The sequence below is a fragment of the Pteropus vampyrus genome, unplaced genomic scaffold (assembly GCF_000151845.1).
Source record: "Pteropus vampyrus isolate Shadow unplaced genomic scaffold, Pvam_2.0 Scaffold19, whole genome shotgun sequence".
Lineage (NCBI taxonomy): Eukaryota > Metazoa > Chordata > Mammalia > Chiroptera > Pteropodidae > Pteropus > Pteropus vampyrus.
In genome coordinates this window covers 4,827,967-4,853,328 of record NW_011888800.1, presented here as the reverse complement: position 1 = coordinate 4,853,328, position 25,362 = coordinate 4,827,967, and the positions used below count along the sequence as shown (strand labels likewise).

At 39.1% G+C, this 25,362-nt stretch overlaps 1 protein-coding gene and 1 pseudogene across 1 annotated transcript in view; both read left to right on the top strand.

The window, feature by feature from the left end:
- The window catches only part of RASGRP1 (RAS guanyl releasing protein 1), an 86,919-nt gene extending 61,820 nt beyond the window's left edge, over positions 1–25,099 (top strand). Inside the window, exons 12-23 of the mRNA XM_023527703.1 lie at positions 784–937; positions 4,030–4,203; positions 5,366–5,482; positions 8,008–8,283; positions 9,751–9,831; positions 11,147–11,251; positions 11,906–12,015; positions 12,721–12,865; positions 13,555–13,591; positions 14,335–14,487; positions 15,993–16,378; positions 22,543–25,099. Coding sequence (XP_023383471.1) covers positions 784–937; positions 4,030–4,203; positions 5,366–5,482; positions 8,008–8,283; positions 9,751–9,831; positions 11,147–11,251; positions 11,906–12,015; positions 12,721–12,865; positions 13,555–13,591; positions 14,335–14,487; positions 15,993–16,378; positions 22,543–22,677 — 1,873 coding nt within the window. The 3' untranslated portion in view covers positions 22,678–25,099. The remainder of the gene's footprint in view (positions 1–783; positions 938–4,029; positions 4,204–5,365; positions 5,483–8,007; positions 8,284–9,750; positions 9,832–11,146; positions 11,252–11,905; positions 12,016–12,720; positions 12,866–13,554; positions 13,592–14,334; positions 14,488–15,992; positions 16,379–22,542) is intronic.
- Positions 5,873–6,005, top strand: LOC111736432 (annotated as a pseudogene).
- Positions 25,100–25,362: the final 263 nt, after the last annotated feature.

Here is a 25,362-nt window from a genome sequence, read left to right as displayed (position 1 = left end):
TAGCCAAGGGGACCACAGAATTTATAGCATTTCCCAAACTCATTTGAGCACAAAACCCTTGTTACACAGATTCTCAGGAACACCTGTTTGGAACAGATCTGCAACCTGCTACCTCTCAAAATGGCTGCCTCCCTTTGCTTTCTTAGTGTAGGAAATTGAAACTGAATCACTCAATAAGAAACACATGGGTTGATTACAAGACAATAGCGGGGGAAACCTCTAGGGGTGGCTAGGCTTCCTTGGTCATTTCTGTGGCTGGGGACATTTGAGGAAACACCACAAGTCTGCCCAGAGTGACTACAGGTTCCTATACGATTCTCCTCTGTGTGGTTCTCTGTGCTCTTCTGGCATGAAAACTGCCCTCCTACCTTGATATTTCCAACTAGAGTGTCCCCATCACTCTTATGAGAATGAAGGGACAGACGGTAGACATGGAGAGCATAGACGTGCCCAGGGCTGAGACTAGATGAAGAAGTGGGGACCAAAGGCCAGGAAACCATGACCAATGCCTGAGACTCTGCCCTTCCCACGGCCTTCAAAACATTTACCCAGTTCCCATGGCACATTCAGAAGGTTCATAGAAAACCATCAAGGTTTCATAGTTGCCACCACAGAAAAAATTGATATGAAGAAACTCTGTTAATGTATTGTTTTGGCCAAGGAAAATTAGCTCATGGTTCTTTGTATAATCTTATGGAAAATATTAATGGATTTACTTTCATTAAAAAGCAATCTTGATTTCTTTTCCCCCCATCTTCTCTCTTTCACGGTTAACCACAAAAGCAATGCCCGTGACTGGTCCAGAAAACTTACTCAGAGGATAAAATCGAACACCAGCAAGAAACGGAAAGTCTCCCTGCTCTTTGACCATCTGGAACCAGAAGAGCTGTCAGAGCATCTCACCTACCTTGAGTTCAAGTCCTTCCGGAGGATATCCGTATGTACCCAAGGGGGCAGGAAAAAAACTTCCCTGGGATTTTTCTGCACATAAGCAGAGAACAGCTTCTCTATCTCCTAACTCTAGAGGCCCTTTCAGTGCTGGCACGCTTGCTCATCAGACTTTGTACAGTCTGGAGAATCAGTATACTCTGAATTCCTGTGTTGCTCCTGCTGCACTTCCCCCTCCATCCTCCAGGCCCACACCACCCTACCACTCATTCAAGTTGACAATACAGTGGGCACACATGCATACCTGAGTGTACACACACACACACACACACACAAACACAAACCTTTTACTCCTGCTAATCGTTAGGCTTCCAGAAATTTTTAAAAATTTCTCTATAAAAAAAAAATAATAATGGAGATGTCCTCTAAGATATGTCCTAGGTTTTGAATGGCTCAGGGAAACCCCAAAATAAAGTTGATGTTACTGGTCTAGCCCAGAATATATCGAAATTCTTGAAGTGGTGCTGACATGGCCCAGCAGTCACCCATGATTCTAAACTATACTGACCCAAATCTTGCTCCTTAAAACTTCGAATGTGATACCAAAGAACACTGGCTCCATATAAGAGAACTTGTCAATATTGTCAGATGCCAACAGACTCTCACTGGCCAATATGCTTTCCTGAGAGCTGATACCTTTACTCAACCCCCAGTCCCACAGAAAGTTAGTCTTTAGCTTTGCTCTAAAAATAAAGACTACCTCGTTGCTGGTTGCATTTCTGAAAATGACCTCTGTTCCTGGATGAGTGGCTGGCGGCCCAGAAGAATGGCTTGAACAAGGTCACACAGCTTATTAGACTGAGCTGGGGCTAGGGTCACATGCCTTCCTCAGTCACCTAGCCCCAACTTACTGAGCCTGATTGTATCTGGAAGGAAACCTGGTTACAGAAAACCGGGTTACAGAGGATATTTCATCTTGTCACCCACAACATGGACATCTGCCCTTTTTTCACAAAGTTGTTTGCCCAGTTAACCAGGAACTCCCCTCACCCCAGCTCCCATTTGGAAGTATGTCTCCAAGCATTAATCTGCATTGTCCCCCCAGTCTCCTCACTGGCACCCCCAGACAGAACTACAAGCCCAGACTAGAAAGCTCCACCTGGGAAGTTTCCATTTGGCAGTACCTTCCTGTCACGGGGAGGACCACTGAAAGGACCCATTTATCACACTGAAAATCTGAACCCTGCTGAGGCCCAGCTGGCAGGGCTGCTCAGTGAGGCCTGCAGGACGTCTGCGTGATGCCAGTGCTCAGATCAAGGGAGGCCGAAGTGAAAAATCAGTAGAACAAGCACTCTGAGCCTGTGCTCCCCTGCAGTTGAGGCAGGGTTCTATTTGCAAAAGAAAATATCAGTTCCAACCTTCATTTCTTTTAAATGGCAAGGCCCCCCAGCATAGAAGACTGGGGGACTTTTTTGCTTTTCCTACACAGTTCTCAACAGTTTTCCCAAACAATAATTTTCCCTCCAGCATGGGATCGGACAGAACTTTCTCCCTGCTGTGAACTGAGTGGCATTTGATATCTTATTTATTATAATACTTTGGGGGGTGGGGTATAAAGATTACCGGGATTCTTTAAAAAAAAAAAAAAAAAAAAACAAGTGAATTCAATATGTTCCCTATAGCGGGAGAGAGGTATACAAATGTATACCCCTGGAATGAGTCATGGGTATTTTCTCAGAACCAGTGAGATTTTTGCTTTATGAGTCTCTGAGGAGTATAGTTTTATACTACTATAGTATCAACTATAGTAAGACTATAGTTTAGTCCTACTTATTGTTTTCTACCCAGTAGTAATCACAGCACAATAAAATAGGGCTTAATTTGTATTTATTTTATTTAGGTTGTGAGTGTTCTCATCAATGTATTACCAGTCAGGCAGAACTGAGGCGTGTATATGAAGTAACAACCCCTTCGAGCAATCTCAGTGACTTAACAAAGCAAAAGTTTATCTTTCACTCACACTAACCTAGCTACAGGGGTCATCAGGAGCCTCTGCTCACCAGTCCCTCAGGGACCCAGATGCGGGAAGCTTCACCTTGACACCAATTTCCACACACTCTGCAGCAGTGGAAAGGCAATACAGCAGATCATTCACTGGCTCTTGTATCTTTCCCCTCCAGAGTCACATCGTTTCCACTGATGTGCTACTAGCTAAACTATGCCACATGATCACACCTGATTTCAAAAGGGAGCTGGAAATAGCTGGGGAGCAGCACCAAAAACTTCCATAGAAACACGTGAATGGGTAGACTACTCTTCCCTCTTGGTTATCCTATTTGAGGATTGTTTGTGACAGGGACACAACAGCTATAATCATTACTTATACGGTGATCTGGGACAGTTCCAGTTCCACATATGCTGTTTCATCATCAACCAGTCAGTGCTATTGTCCAGTTGGGAAACCTTGGTCACAAAATTAGCTAACCAGGTTTTATATATCCAATTCACTTGGCCTCTATTCAAGTTAAAAGGAAATCCAAACAGGTTTGTTTTAGCATACAGTGAATAAGTATCCTATTAGCACCATCTCACATTCATGTAGCTTTGAAAAGTTAAAGTGCTTTCATGTTTGAAGATCATGTTTGATCTTCATAACAATTCCATGTGCTAGATAGGTCAGATTTTATCATCTCATTCTTAAGAAAACAGCTGGGGGAGAGGGTGAGAAGGGAGGGAGAGAAATGGAGAGAGCATATTTGGGGGTTGAAAAAGATAATTTTTGTGATTTTTTTTTTTTTTTTGCCCTTTAGCTGCAGAGCTGAAATTAGTACTGAGATCTTTCTTTTATTCTGTATTCTTTAGAATTTAGAAGTATCAATATCTACCCAAATACAATATTTGGATTAACTGACATGTTGGATAAACTGGTACACATCCACTTATGCGCAATGACTTTTGTGGGTAGAATATGATTTTCTCCCCTAACCATTTTTGTTAGCCAAGTAGAGGACATGTAGGAGAAGGCCAAGAGCTCCTCTGTCCCATAGCAGTTCTGAGCCATCAGCTAAGCAGAGGCGACATGCCCCTCGGATCTCCCACAATACCAGAGCAGCAATCCTGATGCGTTTCTTTTCCCCCCAGTTCTCCGATTATCAGAATTACTTGGTGAACAGCTGCGTGAAGGAGAACCCTACCATGGAGCGGTCCATTGCCCTGTGCAACGGCATCTCCCAGTGGGTGCAGCTGATGGTGCTCAGCCGCCCCACCCCACAGCTCCGAGCTGAAGTCTTCATCAAGTTTATCCAGGTGGCTCAGGTGAGTCATGGAGCAAGAGTTTGGCCTGGGCTGAGGAAAATTATCCCCTCTCCCCGAGGCGAGTCTTTTCCCTCCTGAACCATGGTGGGATTAGTGTGTTTTAAACTGTCCTGAGCTCTAGATATGGCAGCTTTTCTATTTCCCACATAAGGGCAATATGGTGAGGACCATCTTAGGGGTCAGGATACGGTTTTAGATGTTTAGATCTTTAACATTTTTAAGATGCTTATCAGCCTGCATTGTTTCCCAAGTCTGGCCTGCATGGTAAAGAAAAGGGTAATTCCAAGTTTTCCTGGAGCTGAATTTGTCTTAGTTCTTTGAGCCCATGCTATGTTAAATGTCTGGGTTTAATATTTGAGGGACAATGTGTAAACATTTGATAAGAGGAAAACAGTACAGTAAGTCCTCACTTAAGGTCATTAATAGGTTTTGAACTTTAAGCAAAATGACAGATAATGAAACCAACTTACCAGAGGCTAATTGATATAAACAAGTTAGGTTCCTGTGGCAACTTATCAACATAATAATGAAATGACGTTGAAACAATGTTATCTGAGGACCTGCAATGTTATTTGAGGACCACTTAAATTTGAACACGTATTTGAAATTCACCAGAGATTCTAGCTTCTCTATACCAATTACTGACCTATATAGGCACTGGAATTGCACAGGAGAATAAGACAAAGTCCTTGCCCTCAAAAATGTCTGGTTAATTTGGTATGGAGGATATAAAAGATTGTACTTAATGATGCATTTCTCCAGCCCTAGATAGTCCAGACCAGTGGTCCTCAAAGTTTGGTACATGGACCACCTGCTCTGATATTAACTAAAAGTATATTAAAAGCACATCCCTAAGCTCAACTCCAGATCTAGGCAATCAGAATATCTGGGCTTGGGTCCAGAAATCTTTGTGTTAAACAAGTACTTCAGGTGATTCTTAGAAACCACTGATCTAGATGGTGGCCTAAAGAACCACAAAGGGAGGGAAGCCTTGCTAGACTTGAGACCTGCTAGCCTGAAACGAACAGGAAATTACAACATCTGAGCACTAGTCTTTGAACAGTATAAGGAAGACGGGGCACAGAGACAAGAGGCAGCCTCTAAACTCACATATAACTGACAGGTACAGTGACTCTGTTCTCATCTGTTTTGTGTGTCATAGAAGCTCCACCAACTACAGAACTTCAATACACTGATGGCTGTGATAGGTGGGCTATGTCACAGCTCAATCTCCAGGCTCAAAGAGACAAGTTCGCACGTCCCACCTGAAATCAATAAGGTCAGTGTGATTGTCTCCTCTTGGGCTCCTCAGCATCATTCCTAGGACCCACATCATTTCATCCTTGAGGGGCAACCCAGGAAGCATTTGCGAACCACACTATCCTGTCAACCAGGGAAAATATCAAGGAGGCAAACCTCAAGAAAACCCACAGGATGGGGACATCATAGATCTGAGAGTGACTGTAATTCAATCTTGCCTCAGTGTCACTGCTGGTCAGCTGAAACGATGTGCGCCTGTTTCCCATGCTCACATGCCACTGAATATTCACAGTCACCGTCTTTAATACTGATTCCCTTGCTCCAGAATGTTTTCCAGAAAGGAATAGTGTTTCAGTATGCATGTCAAGTGTAGTTATATAGTGACACAGTAAAATCCTAGCTTTCAAAAACGCATCTATTTGACAAACCTGGAGCAGTTACTGCCTGCTGCTACAGTTCCAGCATAGATGCAAGAAAAAAGGGTCCTTGCACTTTCTTTCTGTCTGACTATGGCAGCCAAGAGTGAATGCGGGAATACAGTTAAGGAACATGGAGTTTTTACAACTCAGAAATTACCCTGTAAACAGTTGAACAACCTGTTTTACTCCAAATAGGAATGCAAAATATGAGTTAAGAAAACAAATCAAAAAGAAACCCTAGCTTTCAAGATTCCTTGGAGAATGACATTCTAGATAGTTGAATTTCCCCCAGATAATTGGAAATGAGCTTTTCAGGTGCTGTTTTGTAATAGTGTTTCATTGAGGAATATTTTTCTTCAATATCCTATGCATTTTTCTACATTCTTAGATTTTACAGAATAGACTTTAATCTTTTATAACAGAAGGCTGTTAGAAATATAAGCTACTATGACATACTGAGGATATCAGCGCAACTATGTATGGTGTGGGTTAAATTACAACTGCTCTTTGAGCATTTTCATCTCATTTAAGAGGACCAACCAGCCTTCCCTTCCTAAACTCAAACTCCAATCCTCTCAAGCTGGAACAGAAATCGTCTGCTCAGGGAGAGATGTCTGCGCCTTTTTGTCCCATGTTTTTCCCAGGTGTTTAGCCTCCTTTTGGGAGTTTCTTATTAATCATTCCTGCTCTCACAATACTGGACTCTGAGGATGCTGCCCACCCCCACCTCCTATGGTCTGGTCACTTTATAATTCTCTAATAGCTCTGCTGAGACCAGGCAGATCTGAAGAGATTGCCCATGTCTCAGAGGTGACAGAGGGAAACAGTCACAGAGATTAACATGCCTTTGTGTCTTTTCACTTATTTGGCTTGCTCCTCCTCTTCAACTTGGGGTCCCCCAAAGCAGTGCTTCCTTGTTTGTAGCTGCTTGCCCCTCAGGGTGCTCTATATAGTGAATTAGTCCAGGGTTGAAGCAAGTGTCCCCCAAGTAGTTTTACCTTCTAAGGAAAAAAATATCTCATTTATGCTGTTAGTCTCATCTGTGAGCACCATCCACACTTCAGTCACCTGCATTGTTTGCTAGAGGTGTGTGACAAGAGGGCACCCTTACCAACTCAAAGTGATGGAGAGAGGATAACTAAAACCTCAAGTTCTTCACTGGGGAGAAATGGTACTTCTTAGGCCACAGTTTTATTAAAAGAGTTTCCAGCAGTGTTTAAAATTGTCATTTTGTGTTGTAACATGATTGGCAGACAGTCTTGTTGTCTTTGCTTGTGAAAAAACTGGTCATCGCACGTGGGGAATGAGGTTCTGTGAACTGCTTGCTGACTTGAACCAGGCATATTTGAAAAGAACACCAGATTTGGCTGCTCCTTTTTTGTGCTGGTGAACAGCCTGCCCCTTCCAAGGCCGAGGCATGGGGTGAGCTCTAAGGAAGAGCTCCCTGGGCCCTCTGTCTCATTCTCATGCATATCCTTTGCTAGGAATTGACCTAGTCTGTTCAGTCTTTCTAGTTTAGGGTTTTAGTCAGTGAATGGAATGTCAAATGCTTCCTAAACACAGGCCTGTTTTGAAAACCATTGAGAACCATTGAGATAAGGCCTATATAGCAAAGCATAAAGAATAAGAACATGCAATAGACAACTGAAGTTCCACAATTAAAACACATGCTTTTCCCCATGGCCAGCACATAGCCAGCACTTCTAACGTCACATTTCAAATGTTAAGTAGTACAGTGGCTCTAGAAGCATTCAGAAGACATTAGGGAAAGGAAATGCATAGCTTAGAGACAGTGGCTGGAGGGACACTTACTATTCACCATATACTCTTTACTTTTTATATCAGGGACTTATTTTTTAAAAGAAAAATTTTAGTATAAAATGATAAATATGACCTCATTTAAACTTTTTCAGTCATGTAGCAGAATCAAAGAACAGTGACATTTGACATAGCTGGAGTTTTCATTTGGGAGTCATAATCTGCACCTTTTAGATGAATCAATCCTTGCCGGACAGAATAAAGATGGGGTGAATCATAGTACAGGCTGAGAGTAAACAATGTGGCTATTGCAGGCAATACACTCTGCCTGGAGGATACTTGAGATTGGGTCTCTTCTGTTTTATAGGTCCTGGGTGAGATGACTGAGCTGCTGTCCTCCTGCAGAAACTATGACAACTACCGGCGAGCTTATGGGGAGTGCACCCACTTTAAGATCCCCATCCTGGGGGTGCACCTCAAGGACCTCATCTCCCTATACGAAGCCATGCCCGACTATCTGGAGGACGGGAAGGTGAACGTCCACAAGCTGCTGGCCCTTTACAATCATATCAACGAACTGGTCCAGCTGCAAGAGGTAGCCCCACCCTTGGAAGCCAACAAGGACTTGGTGCACCTGCTGACGGTGAGTCTCATTCAGGAGATAATTACTAAGCACTGTGTACCAGGTGCCAATCTCTGCACCCTACCAAGTATTAGCTCAGTTAATCTTCATAAAAACTCTATGAAGCAAATACTGTATCTCCATTTTGTGGATGGGGATACTGAGGCACAAAGACATAACCTGCAAGAAGACCACACATTATTAAGCAGCTGAGCCTGGATTCAGACCCAGACGGTGGACTCCAGCAGCTCTTAAGCAGTATGCTCTTTGAACTCCTAGAAGTATTTCCTTCTCCCTGCAAAAGCAGCCCCAAGCTTTCTGGAAGGAGCTGACAGCAAATCAGGATACAGGCTTGGTGAGAGATGGAGACAGTGTGTACTCATAAAAAAGGACAAGGCAGTGAGTAACAAAAAGTAAAACAGGTTCATTATTTGGCTCTTACCACAACTGGCTTGGATCTCTGCTCCTGGAAGCACTTAAGCCAAGGGAAGGTGGACACTTGTAGCAGTGCAGGGGGAGACTAGATGACTTCCTTTCAGCCAGACTTGTTCTGTAGTCACGCCAGTTGTGTGACTGGAAACATAACTCTAAGACCCATTTCCTCCTCTGTAAAATCAGAGGGATTAGTGTCTGGGATGACTTCCAATTTCTCTTTCACTTCTAAAATTATACAATTTTTAATCTTCTTTTGCAGAATGGAATAACTTTTATAGCCTCTTTCTACATCAGAGAATGATTCTGATAGAGCCTCAGGCTTTACCTCCAGCTGGTGTCTAATCCTAGACCTTTTGGTAATTAGTCAGGTGACCTTGGCAGGTCTCAGCCTTAGACATCATCACCTGTGGAAAGATGTACAAAACCTTAACTTTTGAGAATCAAAAATCCCGTGATGAAAGCTGTGAACATTCTTCCCAGAAAAATATGCATAATCCATATATGTAAAAATACGCATGTTTTTGCATTCTGAACCTCCTGAAGCCTATTCATAGATTCTTGGTTACGGTCTAAGACCTTTCTCCTCTAAAATTGTATAGTTCTAAAATATATGAAACTCATTAACTCTTAATATCATTTAATACCTATTATTTAAGCTTGGTTCTGTTGCTAGAATCAAATTTTAATAGTAGCAGGCCATGCAAACTATCCTTTCAGATCATCTGTCTGCTGTGGGAGAGAACAAGTAAAGTGCAGACTACCTGAGCAGATAGGGCCTAAGTTCCATATAAAGGCTAAAGGCTTAAATATTATAGTTTAAATGAGGGCATCTTCAGACTTCTCCAAAATTTAAAAACATTTTAAAAGAACTAATGCTTGAGCTATTACAACAGTAAGTGTTACACCCTCCAAACTTTGTGAATTTTAAAAACAAACTACTAAGCACCTAGAAGACAAAACCACTGGAGAGAAAGAACTAAGGAAGAAAGAGATCAGCCCTGGGCAAGGCAGACAGCATTCTAGCAATTAACCCTGTTCTACTTTGATCTGCAGTTATCTTTAGATCTCTACTACACTGAGGATGAAATCTATGAGCTTTCCTATGCCCGGGAACCAAGGAACCACAAAGCCCCAGTAAGTCTGTCATATTAAGACTCCTGCAGGTAACAGGCGCTTTACAAGCCACTCATCTGAAGGAACTTTTAATTCAGTTTAATAAGCATACTATGTTTCTACTATATGCCCAACTTTGTTCTAGAAGTAAAGCTTCAACTTATGTATGAGAAATAGTTCCAGACCATAAAGAGCCTGCGGGTGAAGGGATAAGAATGATGTGTGAATGGTAAATTACTAAATGCCATAAGCATCAGAATGAGTAGTGGAATCAGTCAGTGGTTTACAAATTAGAGAAGGGAAACAGTATCATGAGCTGGAGTGACATCTCCCTCCTATTTTTTATGAAGTGTCCCCACATTGTTGTTTTCTTCTGTGATTTGTTGATGATGATGAGAGCAATATGCATATTGTTGGAAGCTAAACTTCAGAAGATTTCCAGCTTAGTGGGGGAGATAAGCCCCATCATGCTGTAGTCATCGGGGTCAGAAAGAGCAATCTTCTGAGTCTCTTGACCCTTTGTGCAGAGAAGTCCTCAAATAGCACACAGTTGGCACTGCATAGCAGGAGCTACACAGGTTATCTGGCCCTGCCTCTCCTACTGGCAGGTTTAATCGTTTCAGTCTTCTGAAGGACCAGTAATCCCCAGTATCCTGGGAAGCTTCTCAGACTCAAAACAAGTGGTATTCAAGGGGAGAGAACTGCCCCCACAGAAGAAATTCAGTTGACCTGTCAGGTGGCTAAATTTCATTGTTTCTATAAGGAAGATCAAGTTCTAGCTTCCAACTGTAATGAAAGATGTTCACTGAAAATATCTGGTAGGTTTTCAAGTATTTCAGTGGAAAGAGTGCCTTCTCCCATTTTTAGAAGAGATTTTAATTTGGACCAAGTCAAATATTTGAGAGTATATTTCATTCCAGCTTGTCTAGGCCTCAGATTTATTTCTTGTCTTCCTGCCTTTTATCTATTTCTCACTTTATCCACATCTCTACTAAATAGTAAGTAGAGAACAGAGAAGAAAGTTAAGTAATTCACTTTACTTTGTTGATAGCTTTGACAAAAAGTTTAATGGAGAGGAAATTAAAACTCAAGTTAAGAATTTTAAATTATCTGTAGATGGAAATAATGTATGTGAGGAGTATTTTATAAACTGTAAAGCGAAATACTTGTGTTAGCCAAGATTACTGTTCTAAATTCAGTGACATGTGGGCTCTCTGCTCCTTGCCACATAGCATTTGGCGGGGGGTGGAGGAAGGTTGCAACTGTCAGGTAATGAGAAAGGAAAGAGCTGTAGACTATTATAGTCATGGGGATGTCTCTGATTATTTCATTTTAGCCACTAACACCTTCAAAGCCACCAGTAGTAGTGGACTGGGCCTCTGGAATATCTCCCAAACCTGACCCAAAGACTATAAGCAAACATGTCCAGAGGATGGTGGATGTAAGTACAGCTGTGTTTCAGCAGACGAAAGCAAGGCACTGCCTGGCTTAGTTTTGGATATTGCGGGGGGCAGTGGTAGAAACATAAGGTGAGAGACTTGAAACTTGTTCCTACTGAACACAGGGAACCACTTCTCGTATTGTGGCTGCAGAACAGAAGTTATATTTTGCCAGCACACTTTGGCCTCGTATGGAGGAAGGTATGCCTCCTCTTAAAGACCTAGCAGGAAAGTATATATTTAAAGGGCAGAGAAGTGCTAGAAAAGGTTTGAGTATAAGTAAAGGTAATAAAGAGAATCTAAAACTGAAAAATTTGGGCACTGCTTCAGAGGGAAGGTGTAATCTAAGCTGAGCAATGAAAGGGCAAAGTAGAACAGCCCTCTGTGCAACAATCAAGGAGTCCACCAGCCAGGGTATGGCATAATTGATATGCTAATGGGTCAAAAACTCCTGGCCACCCTCCAAATTCCAGTACTAGCAAAGATCTGGGATGTGACCCATGTACCTTTGCAGCAGCTTAAGGAACACATTTCCTTGTTCCTCTCATCAGGCTGAGGAGAGGCTTTTATCAGCCACTCCAGCCCCTTTGGCATTTGGCCAAAGGGAGAAATGACTGGTTTCTCTTTGATAATCAGAGAAACTCCTTTTTTCACAGTCTGTCTTCAAGAACTATGATCATGACCAAGATGGATACATTTCTCAGGAAGAGTTTGAAAAGATTGCTGCAAGTTTTCCATTTTCTTTCTGTGTGATGGACAAAGACAGGTGAGGGTCTATGTATAGGAATATGTGGTCATGAGACCTTTGGAAAGAACAGTTTATGGGTGTGTCACTAAAAGAATCTATAAACTCGGATGTGTTGTTGCTGTGATAGATCGTAAATGACTATTCGAGCTAAGAAACTGAGGCTAAGAGAGCAATCATCAAATAAATGCCTGTCTGACTTTGGTTTGGACCACAATAGACCAAGAAACCAGTTTAGGAATAGTCAACTATAAATTTTAAGAAGTTTAGTTTTCCTTCTTGTTTTGTCCTTACAGATTGAGAAACTAGTATTAATAATTTGCATATTTACTTTTTGCAACGTTATATAAGTTTTAATCTTTGTCCTCTATATAAAACTAAATGTATGATTGGTAAATTCCAGTTATGTATTATGTGCTGTCTGAAGTCAGAAACTGGAGCATAAGCTATTTCTATACACACAATTTCCATTATTTTTCAAGTCCTGTAGATAGCAGTTAGTTAAGAAAACCTACTTTAGCTAAAGAACAACTCCATAAAAATGAGTAATCCCTTCTCACCTATTACATCCTATTCTTGTACACTTACTAAGAGGAAGGCTCACGTAGGTAACTGTCAGTTAATACTATACTACCACTGAAGGATAAAAAAGAAAGGTGAGTTTCTAAGGCTAGAGGCTACCCTTGCTTGCCCCCTCACATCCTTGTCTATGTCATTTGCTGCCAGGGAAGGCCTTATCAGCAGGGACGAGATCACAGCCTACTTCATGAGAGCCAGCTCAATCTACTCTAAGCTCGGCCTGGGCTTTCCTCACAACTTTCAAGAGACAACCTACCTGAAGCCCACTTTCTGTGACAACTGTGCTGGATTTGTAAGTTCTTTGAGTGCTTCATGGTTGAACTTGGGGAAGGGTACAAAATATTAAATGATTAAGCCAGGCACAGACCTCACAATCCTCATCAGTTTATCCCAGCTTAGAGCCTAAGCAAACACGTAAAATAACGTAGTCCGCAAATGCATGATTTTTACTTGCATTCATCCTTTCCCATTCCTTCCTGATTTATTTTTCCCTCTGGTGCATTGAGGCCTTAGATAAATGGTAAAGAAATGTTGAATTTGGGATATACTTTTTGAGTCTTATATTCATATGCTGTTCCAAATGTTAGAAAAGGGAAATGAGACATCCTCACCCCTTCCCACTTCAAAAGGTACTGTCTTTAAGAAGTCTTCTGGGCTCTGTCCCACCCCTGACCCCAGCTATCTAGATATTTGTTTAGTTTGGAGTCCCTGAGAAGCCTATTTGTCCTATGATGCATCCACTTCAGGCCTGGCTCATAAATCCACTATAATGAGCTTCTCAAGAACGTCTGACTCTTATCCGCACAAAATTTTCCTGTTTTCAATTTAAGGTCAGGAGGGACATGTGAGAGAAAAATGAGGTTTCCCTCCCACTTGAGGTATAAAGTAGAACGAGGAAAAATCAAGAATAAATGTCAGTGCCTAGCCTCCTACCAGACATATGAATGATGTGTGGTGCATTCTGTCTTGTTTGTCTCATAGCTCTGGGGAGTGATCAAACAAGGATATCGATGTAAAGGTAAGGCTCAACTTGGTCAACTGCATTGTTTTCCCTTGTCTTAGGGACTCTTCTATAAAGCGCAGTTTACCCATAGTAGTTGTCCATTCATTCCACAGCTTCTCGGCACAGCCTCATCCCCAAACTTGCTTCCCTAGACTACCTCCTAAGACGGACTGCCACCACAAAGTATAGAGAGGAGTGCCTGAGTGACCAGTTATGCAGCTTCCCCTTACAAGATCCTCTCTCTGCCTTGTTTGCCCTAGAAATAGGGATGGCTGGTAGATTATGCTCTAATGGTCATGGAAATGTGGATCGCGAATGAAAGGTACAGAATCCCTTTGGGAAAAGAAGTGATTAACCAAAGGCCCTTGTCAGCTTCCCTTTTATCAGTAGATACCTCCTTGTGACTAGAAAAGTTCAAGAGTAAAAAAAAGGAGGCCTTTTACTCTAAGGGAAAAATAATATGGCCTAACAGCTGGAAGCTCCAGAGGGTCTCCTTTGAGTAGGCACTATGCATGAGATAACCAAGACGCCACCTCTTCCCAAGGTGCCACTTCCACTTCAGAGACTCATGATAAGGGTAACAAGACTGAGAGGTCCAGGGGCTGACCAAGTGAAAATGCTAAGTTCATTAGGAATGTTGGGTATCCTAGTCCCAAAAGATGGGACAAGCATGTGTGACAAAAGAATACTGCATAAATGTGGTTTTGAGACCCCGGAAGAAAGTGAAAGACTTCCTGACTAGGGTGTCTTTTCCACAGACTGTGGGATGAACTGCCACAAACAATGCAAAGATCTGGTTGTGTTTGAGTGCAAGAAGCGAGCCAAGAACTCAGCAGCTCCCACAGAGAACAGCACCTCTGTGGGGCCAACTCCTAACCTTTGCTCACTGGGAGCCAAAGATCTGCTCCACGGTAAGTAGGCGCTGGAACTTTCCTCTTGTAAAGTGAAATGGAAAGGATAAAGTTTCCAGGGAAGAAAGATTACCTTTGTCCTTCCCTTTCTTAATAGACATCACCAGCACAGATACCACTGTGGAAGACATGCCTGTATATTATGCAGCCTATATTTTAAGAGTTATACATCACCTTTGGGCAACACAATTCTGTCATTTAAAATGTAAATTTTCATGGAAGAAAAGTGGCAGAGAACAACATAAAGGTGTGGGGCTTCAGTGTGAAGCCTGGAAAGGAGCTTGTACCTTTTTAAACTTACCTACTTTTCCTTTCTTAAAATGTACAACTCTCCTGACTTTTATAACACTGTGGTCTCCTGGAACTTTTCCTGCCATTTTAAGGACTCCTTTTCTGTTGCTTTTTTATTTGCTATTCTTTTTGCTCCTAAAAAGATAGAATGTGTAAGAATCTATCCCAACCTTTCTGTATGTCTAGGAATTTGACCTAAATAATAGAAGTGTTTATAATTTCGGCTGGTAAAAGGAGCATACTGCTACAGAAAAGTTGGAAAATAGAGCTCCAAAAATATCACCCACGATATTCCTCCAAAAAAGACAGTGTAATTATAAGTTTGAGATTTAGGTAAACACCTAATGTTTAATTATGTTCCCCTAGGAAAAAATTAAACTAGGATCTTTGTAAGCTTTCTCATATCAAAACTGCCAATTCAGATTACAAGTGCTAATTAGAGAACTTTTGTTCATGTCCAGAAGTCATTTTGACTACACCAGGCCACTGTCTTGGCTAGAAAGTTTAGTAATGACTAACGACCTATATAAAACATTTTAATAAAATTGCACAACACAAAATTACTGCTGAATCTTAGCAGTAAACGTAGATCTAAAATATATCCACTGCTATTATTTTTCCAGGCACTTAATCCTTTTGGTTAATATCTAGGCTGGGCAGGGGTGTTGGTTCAAAGAATGACTCCTCTTTCAATCAGTATCAAACCAAGGAAATACATTTTGATTACCTGCACACAGTTAGAAATGCCCTCTCACAGTTAAGCTGTGTCCACTGTACAAAAGGGAAAATAGGTGCCATAGCAAAGTCCTACCAGCTGTTGAAGGCCACCTGTTTCAGGACCAAAACCTGAGTGCTGACAGCTCCCAAATCCCAGGGTGCACTGAAGGTATTTATAAGGCATGTCTGTCTATATAATGACCCTGCTCTAATTTATGAAACTTTATAGCATTGATGCAGGGGCTTCAATTTTTCTGCAGAAATAAAAATCCTCTAGAAAACCTTTGTGCAAATAGAAAAAGATGCCCTTCTCCCGGGGAGGACGCAGCCTGACACTAGGCTGCCCCTTTCACTCTCCAAATTGGGTGCCTGAAAATGAGTCCATTTTAGACCTTTGGAATTCCTGTAACAATAAGAAAGATCTCATTTGAAACTAATGTGTCAATCTTGAGTCTCTGCTTTTCTAGAGTACTAATATGTCATGTATCTTCCCGCAGCACCCGAGGAAGGATCTTTTACATTCCCTAACGAGGAGGCTGTAGAACAAAGTGAGGAAAGTAAGGATCGGACCATCATGCTCATGGGTGTGTCCTCACAAAAGATTTCTGTTCGGCTGAAGAGGACTGTCGCCCACAAGGCCACCCAGACCGAATTACTGTCTTGGATTGGCAGTGAGGGCCCTTCTGGTCCTTTCACATTGTATTCCCCAAGGAAGACAGCCCAGGACACTCTGTATGTGCTTCCCAGTCCCACATCTCCATGCCCCAGCCCAGTATTGGTCAGAAAGCGGGCTTTTGTCAAGTGGGAGAATAAAGACTCCCTCATAAAATCAAAGGAGGACCTCCGTCACCTCAGACTCCCAACTTACCAAGAGCTGGAAAAGGTACCTTTTTTTTTTCAGACTTTCTGAGAGAAGTGGGGCTAAACCAGGGGAGGGTATGTGAACTGAATAGTCAGACCAGGTCGATTATTAGCAGGATAAAGGATGGAAAAAAAGGATTCTGGCTTTCTCTCAAAGAAACCAATGGGGGCCCTGGTTCACATTACATGAGTAGAACAAGATATACAGGGCTCCTTATTACCATAAAGGTACCATTTTAAAGTGTTGGTGCCAGGGCCAAAAGCACTGTTCACAATAGGCTCCTTGAGAAAAACCAGTTTCTACTCATCAGTTTTACTGTGCTGACACCACATCCTTTTTCTAGATGGAACTTCAAATAAACTTGCCTAAATCCTTCTTTCTTAGAGGTCTTTGTTAATTTAGTCATCAGAATTATGTTTGGAGACATTCATGGTTGCCTAGGTATATTCTTAAGAGGAAGGTAGGTGATCTTTTTGCTACCAAGAAAAAAAAAAGTATATTATACCTCACCAAAGGAAAAAGCCTCCGTTTTAATATGAGGGAAATCTTTTCTAACAACATCTCAGGTAGAAAGAATAGCTAAATCTATAGTAGCTGGCCAATGCACAGTTGAATATAATTATAAAATGGTAACAACTGTTGATATTGGGAGCTGCTTTTTTGTTAGGCTCACAATATCTAATAAGGTACCTAATGGAGGCAAAATAGGAGTTTGGGAATATGGTGGCCAAAGGTTTGAGAGGAAGAGATAAAACAGCAGTCAGTTGTTCAAACACTGAATTCTGTGGAGTCAATTAACTAATGTACTTCTTTTTGTTTAAGAGTACAAAACTCGAGTTGAGCTGACTTAGACTTCTTATGGGGACAGTAGTTTCTTACCAATAACAGGCAAGCAAGGATATATCAGATCCAACATTATCATTTGCTTTATTAAAGGGGAGGAATGACTATCTGCCTTGTTTCAAAACATCCAGGTTGACAATGTGTTTTTAGAGACCTATCAGTATAAATGTAAAACCAATATTCACCTACGTAGAATTCCTTTAGTAATTCTACACAGTGAAACTGTACAAGAAGGTCTCAAGATTTCCTACCTTGTTCTCAATGTTGTACCCTCCCTGTCAGACTCCCAGGAATTGAGTTAGATATACATGAAGAAACCCTTAGTTTGGTACCTGGAACAAAGAATATAATATTAGGAGGAACATAGAGAAAAAGAACAGATTTTCTGGATGAAAAGTACTCTCTTGCTCAGAGTATTTTTAAGACATGCTTTAAGACTAAAGTCAATCAGATGGCAAAATGTGGGTTACACAAAGCCCTCTCTTTTTAGGGGTAGAAATTGCCAAGAACAACTTTTAAGAAAAATGAAAGAAATTTTGAAGAGTGAACTCAATAGAGAGAAAAGAACTTTGGCATTGAGGACAAAGATTGGCATTTCTAGTCCCAGATATTTCTTACATTAGCTGTTAAACTCTATGACCTGTTTGGTGCTCTGTAAAATACAGGGCTGGGTTTCCATGCCCTCCCTGCTGTTTGCTTCAGATCTTGACATTTTACATGCACATGAAAAGGTACCATGTAGTTGGCAACAATGACTTCTTGCTGCAAGAAGGTGGTAGAAAGATTTCAGATGCGTTAGGTCCAAAATAATTCCCACCCAGTAATACCAGAGCTCCTAAAGCCTCTCACCATCTTCCCAGTTGCCTCTACTTTTATCCTTGTCATAGAAACCTAGGGAAAACACTATTACATTTTAAAAGAACAAGTCTCACTTTACAGTTAACTAAAATGCTTACAATGACTTGTCTATCTGTAATTCAATAGCCCCACTCACAGCTCACCATGTACTTTGTACTCTAACAAAAAGAAGTACATTGGTTATTGACAATACAGAATAGAGTATTTGGACACCTGCTGTTGTCCTATCTCCTACTTTCCGACAATACTCTAGCAGAGGTGAAAAGTAAAGTCAGAATTAGAAAACTGTAACTATTAGATTGGTGTTAACCAGTTAATTTATAAAGGCTTAAAAAGTATTACAAAGTGTAATCATTGTAAATATATATGCAACCATCACTGCAGCAATGAAATATATTAAGCAAATACTAACATCGAAAGGGAGAAATAGACAATACAACAATAGGGGGTTTCATTACCCCACTGTCAGCAATGTATAGATTATCCAGACAGAAAATTAACAATGAAATGTTGGAATTAAACCACACTCTAGAATAAATTGATTTAGCAGCCACACGGAGAAAATTCCATCTAAGAGCAACAGAACACATACTCTTCTTTAGTGCACACGGAACATTTTCCAGAATAGAGCATATAAGGCACAAAACAAGTCTCAGAAAATTTAAAGACTGAAATCACACCAAACTATCTTTCCTGACCACAATGGTATAAAACTAGAAATCAACAAAAGAAAAGCTGGAAAACCTACAAATATATGGAAACTAAACAACATAATTCTGAACAACCAATGGGTCAACGAAATCAAAATGGAAATAATCTCAAGACAAATGAAAAAGGAAATACAACATATCGAAACTTACGGGCTATAGTTCTAAGAATAAAGTTTATAGCAACAGTGCATATCTTAAGAATTAGAATGATCTCAGATAACCTAACTGTACACCTCAAGGGACTAATAACAAATTAAGCCCAAAGTTAGTAGAGAGTAGGAAATCATAAAGATCAGAGCAGGAAAAAAATGGAATAGAGACAAGAAAAATAAAGACTCAACAAAACTAAAAGCTGGTTCTTCAAAAAAGAAAATTGACAAGCCTTTAGCCAGACTAAAAACTCAAATAAAATTAGAAATGCAAAAGGAGACAATACAACTGTTACTACACAAATACATAAAACCCGTAAGAGACTATTATGAACAATTATGTGTCAACAAATTAGATAACCTAAAAGAAATGGATAAATTTCTAGAAATACACAACCTACCCAGACAGAATCAGGAAGAAACAGAAATCTGAATAGACTAATAACAAGAGATTGAATTGATAATGAAAAACCTCCCAACATAGAAAACCCCCAGATCAAGATGGCTTCACTAGCAAATTCTACCAAACATTCAAAGAATTAACACCAGTCCTTCTAAAACTTTCAAAACCTGAGAAGGAAAACTTCCAAACTCATCCTATGAGGGCAGCATTACCCAGATACCAAAGCCAGATAAGGATGCCACAAGAAAACTACAGACCAATATCACTTACAAATATAGATATTAAAATTCTCAAAATATTAGTAAACCTAATTCAAAAACATATAAAAAGGGTTCTACACCATGACTAAGTGGAATTTATCCCTGGGATGCAAGCATGGTTTGACATATGCAAATCAGTAAATGTATTACATCACATTAAAATGAAAAGTAAAAATCGTGATCTCAATAAATGAAGAAAATGCATTCGACAAAATACAACATCCCTTCATGATTAAAAAAAAAAAAAACTCAGCAGATTGGGTAGAGAAGGAACATACCTCAACATCAGGGCCATATATAACGAACCCACAGCTAACATTACACTTGATAAAAATTTGAAGCTCTTCTAAAATCAGAAATAGACAAGGATGCCTATTCATAACACTCTTATTCAATATAATACTGGAAGTTTTAGCTAGAGCGATTAGGCAAAAAAAAAAAAAAAAGTCATCCAAAATGGTAAAGAAGTAAAACTATTATTAAATGCAGATGAGTTTGTATATAGAAAAATCCCAAAGACTCAACCAAAAAACTGTTGGAAGTAAAGTTGCAGGATATAAAATCAATATATAGAAATCTATAGAAATCAGCTGCATTTCTATACACTAAGGATGAAACATCTGAAAAAGAAAACTATCCCATTTACAACAGCATCAAAAACAATACTTGGAATAAATTAACCAAGGAAGTGAAAGATCTATACAATGAAAATGACAAGACTTTGCTGAAAGAAACTGAACACATGAACAAATGGAAAGACACCTGTGTTCATGGATTAGAAGAATTAATATCATTAAAAGGTCCACGCTACCCAAAGCAATCCCCATCAAGATACCAGTGGCACTCTTCACAAAAATGGAAACAATCCTAAAAATTGTATGGAGCCACAAAGACCCTTAATAACCAAAGAATCCTGATAAAAAAGAACAAAGATAGAGGTATCACACCTCCTGATTCCAAACTATACTACAAAGCTACAGTAATAAAAATAGTATAGTCCTGGCACAAAAATATAGACCAATGAAAGAGAAAAAATAGTCCAGAATTAAACCCTTGCTTACACAGTCAGCTAATATTCGATAAGGGAGGCAAGACCGCCCAATGAGGAAAATATCCTCCCTTCAACAAATGTTGGGCAAATTGGAAAAACACAGAACAATGAAACTGGACACCTTACACCACTCACAAAAATTAACTCACTATGGATCAAAGACTTAAACATAAGACCTGATACTATAAAACTCTTGGAAGAAAATGTAGAGAAGAAGATCCTCGATGCTGGTCTTGGTGATGATTTTTTGGATATGACACCAAAAACACAAACAACAAAAGTAGAAGTCAACAAATGAGACTATATCAAACTTAAAAGCTTTTACACAGCAAAAGAAACAATTAACAAAGGCAACCTAGAGAATGGGAGAAAATTTTTACAAACCATGTAACAGATAAGGGGTTAATATCCAAAATATATAAATAACTCATACAACTCAATAACAAAAAAAAATCCAATTTTAAAATGGGCAGAACTTAATAGACATTTTTCCAAAGACACACAGATAGCCAAGAGGTACATGAAAAGATGCTCAACATCACTAATCATCAGGGAAATGCAAATCAAAACCACAATGAAACACCACTTATTAGAATGGCTATCATCAAAAAGACAAGCGAAAGAAGTACTGATGAGGATGTGGAGAAAAGGAAACCCTTGTGTACTGTTGGTGGGAATGTAAATTGGTACACCCACTGTGGAAAACACTATGGAAGGTCCTCAAAAAATTTAAAATAGAAATACCATATGATCCAGCAATTTAACGTCTGGGTATTTATCGGAAGAAAACAAAAACACTAATTCAAAAACAAATGCACTACTATGTTCACTGCAGCATTATTTACAATAACCAAGATTCAGAATAACCTAAGGGTCCACTGACTTGATAAATGAAGAAAATGTGGCATGGAATATTATTCGGCCATAAAAAAGAATGAAATCTTGCCATTTGTAACAACATAGATGGACCCTGAGCACATTATGCTAAGTGAGATAAATCAGAGAAAAACAAATACTGTATTTTATCACATATGTAAAATTTTCCAAACTTGTAAAAAGAGAGTAAAACGGTGGTTACCAGGTGATGGGGGTTGGAGGACAGGACAGATGTTTAGGGTACAAACGAAGAACAAGTGGTAAATAAGCCCTAGAAATGCACAGTGCAATGAGTATAGACAACAATGTTGTATTAAAGTCATCATATTTGCTAAGAGACTAGAACTTAATTATTCCAGCTAAAAAGGATGATTACATAACATGACAGAGGTGTTAGTTATAGCTACAATAGCAACCATATTACAATATATAAGTATCAAATTAACATGTTGTACACTTTTAATTTACACAATGTGTCAAATATATTTCAATTGAAAAAAAGACTGGAAACCAACTGCTGCTTTATAATTAAATCACTGAAAATTAGATAACTAGATCTCAGTTTAGAGTGAAGAATAAAATTCCTATCTTTATCAAGAGTCCATTAGTTTTCGGTGATTTGGGGAGGAGGATTTTAAATGAACTGTAATATCTCATATTACAGTATGCTGAGACACTGCTTTCATACCTTAAACCTGAACACAGACTCTGTTTCTGCCAAGTTTAGGTCTCCTACTTCACAACATCCAAAGGTTTTGTCATTAGTCACCTATCGCTCAGGAATGGTTTATTCTGCCTCTTAGCCACTCACATCTTTGATATGAGTAACGAAAACTAATTGCTGTTTGCACCTGATCATTTGATATTTAACTTGTTATTTCCTATTCAGGGCAAAATACCTGTTTTGAAAATAGTTTTTAATTCTCAGCCACAGTGAATAAGAGATGCCAATCAACTGTAGTACTCCTCATACTGTAACTGATTTTACTATTCATTGTTGCTTTATTAACTTACCTCATTTTCCTTTCCCTTTAGGAAATAAATACCCTGAAAGCAGATAATGATGCTCTAAAGACTCAACTGAAACATGCACAGAAGAAGATAGAAAGCCTCCAGCTTGCAAAAAGCAATCATGTCTTAGCTCAAATGGAACAGGGTGACTGTTCTTAGCCCAAACACTCAAGGAGCACAATCTGTAGATAAGTGTTATCAGAGATCTTTCCTAAACTGATTAACACAAAGACCCAGGGAACCTTAGACTGACCAGCTTTGAAAAGGGTATTTTAAAAAAGAAAATCTCATTACCATTTTTTTAATCTAAAAGAATCCTACAGTGTGGTACTGTTTTCTCTTCCAGTCAGTTGAAACAAAGGGGAAAAAAACTGAAGAATGTAAAAGTTTTGCCATTAATACCACAGACTTTTCCTCCCTTAAGACTAATAGCAAAAGCATGATTTAAAAAAAAAAAAAAAAAAACATGACTAGTTAGCTTCTCCTATGTGGCCTGCTTCTTCCTTAGAACTAAAATCCCTGGAAAATGAATTTGCTTCCTTCCCCAGGGTTTTCTGTGAACTGAGAGATTTACTTTGTTCCATCCAAAGATTGCTTATAATATTAAAATATTGGTATTTTAATATTCCAAAAGTAGATTCACTTGTTTATATTCCAGTATTCTTTATGAATCTGGTTCCCACTTCACTACCTCATAACTAATCAGTTAGCCTTTTCCCCATCCTTCCTCACTACACTCACACACACATGATATCTACCTAGAAGTGAACTTCTAGAGAACACAAATTTTTGCAGGTGGGCTTATTAAACAACATGACATTATCTAACTGCAGATCAACTCATAGTTTTAGTCTCACAATCATAATAAAGTAGCCAAATTAAATACCTGAAAATATGGTTATTACCATCTCAGACATGACTGGCTAAAGTAAATAATACAAAAAATGTTTGTCCTCATATAATCTATAGTGGATAGAATTGAGACTTTGTGGCTGTTTTTTTAAAGTCTGTTTAGTTTTACATGTACCATCTTTACCCTTTTTTGTGGAAAAACTGTTTTTGAGCTGAATTTGTGCTTATACTATCTATTAATATTATTTAGAAATAAGCTAATTGGATTACGACCTTCAATAACAGCTGACAAGCATGTACATATGTATATATACAATATCAGGCATGCATGTGACTTGGAATTTTGTTTCCTCCATAAAATGTGGAAGTGAATTAAACAACTTTTAGTTATTTACACAAATTCACAAATATAAAGTTCAGTTTGTTATAAGATGAAGAACTTGATCACAATGTAAACTGCAGTATTTGGCAAAAATCACAAGTAAGAGTTCTGTAAGTTATCTATTAGTGAAGGTTAATGATAAATGGGCTCATTTCGTTGTCTGGGCAACTGTTCACAAATTTGTCAGCCTCTTTATTTCTCTAAAAAAAATTCATATGGTCATTTTCTTTTTGAGTGGAACTTACCTTCCATGCTTGGAAAGCCTGGTACTAAACCGACTTGAAATTCATGAGTTGACCAACTGCCAAGAATATAATCTCAATAATTAGAAGTTCCAAACCTAAAGCCAACACCACCAAGTCTTAATCAGAACACAAAGTACATATATACAGGGTAGCTTCCTTAGAGGATTCAGACCATTAAGAAGCTTCTTTGATGAAAGGCCAGCTCCTATTTGTGTACCTCCTTGTACTGAGCTTTAGGGACAAAGCTAGTGATTTGCTTTCGATTAGTGTTTTAAAGAATCATTTCACAAATTTACCCATTTCTAAATCCAAACTCAAAAATCCTACAGCAGAGCTGCTTAGGTCTACCACTTGGTATATAAACTTACAGAAGCACTCTGCTACTTACCTTATATGGAATGACATGAGTTTATGATAATATTTAAAATTCATATTCTTCACTATTATTTTCCTCTGATATAGACCAAAGACAGTACAGCTCAGTTTCTTTAAACAGTCATGTAACACAAATTTTTTCATTCTTCTTACCTGCTATCCAAAATACAGATTCCAGGTTAGTTTTGTGCGAAAAATCTGTAACTTATTGGAATTCAAAAGATCACAGTCCCCTTAGTCAAATTAACAAGGATAGAGGGTCTCAAACATTCCAGAATTTATCACTGAAATGGACAGGAACGAGTAGCTTCATCACAGGTTTTTACAGTCCAGCAAAGGCCAAGAAGTATAGTATGTAAATTAATATTATTTGTACTGAGCTACATGGGATTAGTGGACTGTTCCAGAAATAACTTGGAACAAAGTTTTCATTTGCCAAGCCTAGGATACAAATTTTTGTGTCTTGTACTGACTTGAAATAAGTTTGAGCATATGTTTATCTGCCAAAACAAGTACAATTTTGTTTTGTTAAGAGCATTGTCACTTCTCATTTTCTTTGGTAACTAACTTGCCTTTTTACTATATGTGAATTTCTGTCTAAAGATATATTATGTAAAAGAACTATAAGGAAAAACAAAATGTATAGAATGTAAAGATTTTTTATACCTAATGTAAATTTTCTTTGTGTAATATTTATATGATAAAAGACATTAGGACTCCTATAACACAGATGTCTTGTCTTCTAGTTCACAAATATGTAGAAACTTCACCTGAATTTTTACCATAATCCACAGCTATGACCACTCCCCTATCCTATTAACCAAACAGTTTTCCTGGAAGGAAAAGCAAAGCAATTATTCAGTATAAGTTTTATACATCTTTTTATAACATGAAGTAACCTTGTCCCATCTTATTACATAATGACTTACAGTGATCCCAAATATTAAGTCTATAAATATTTAACACTGAAGGAGACAAATATGAAGTTGT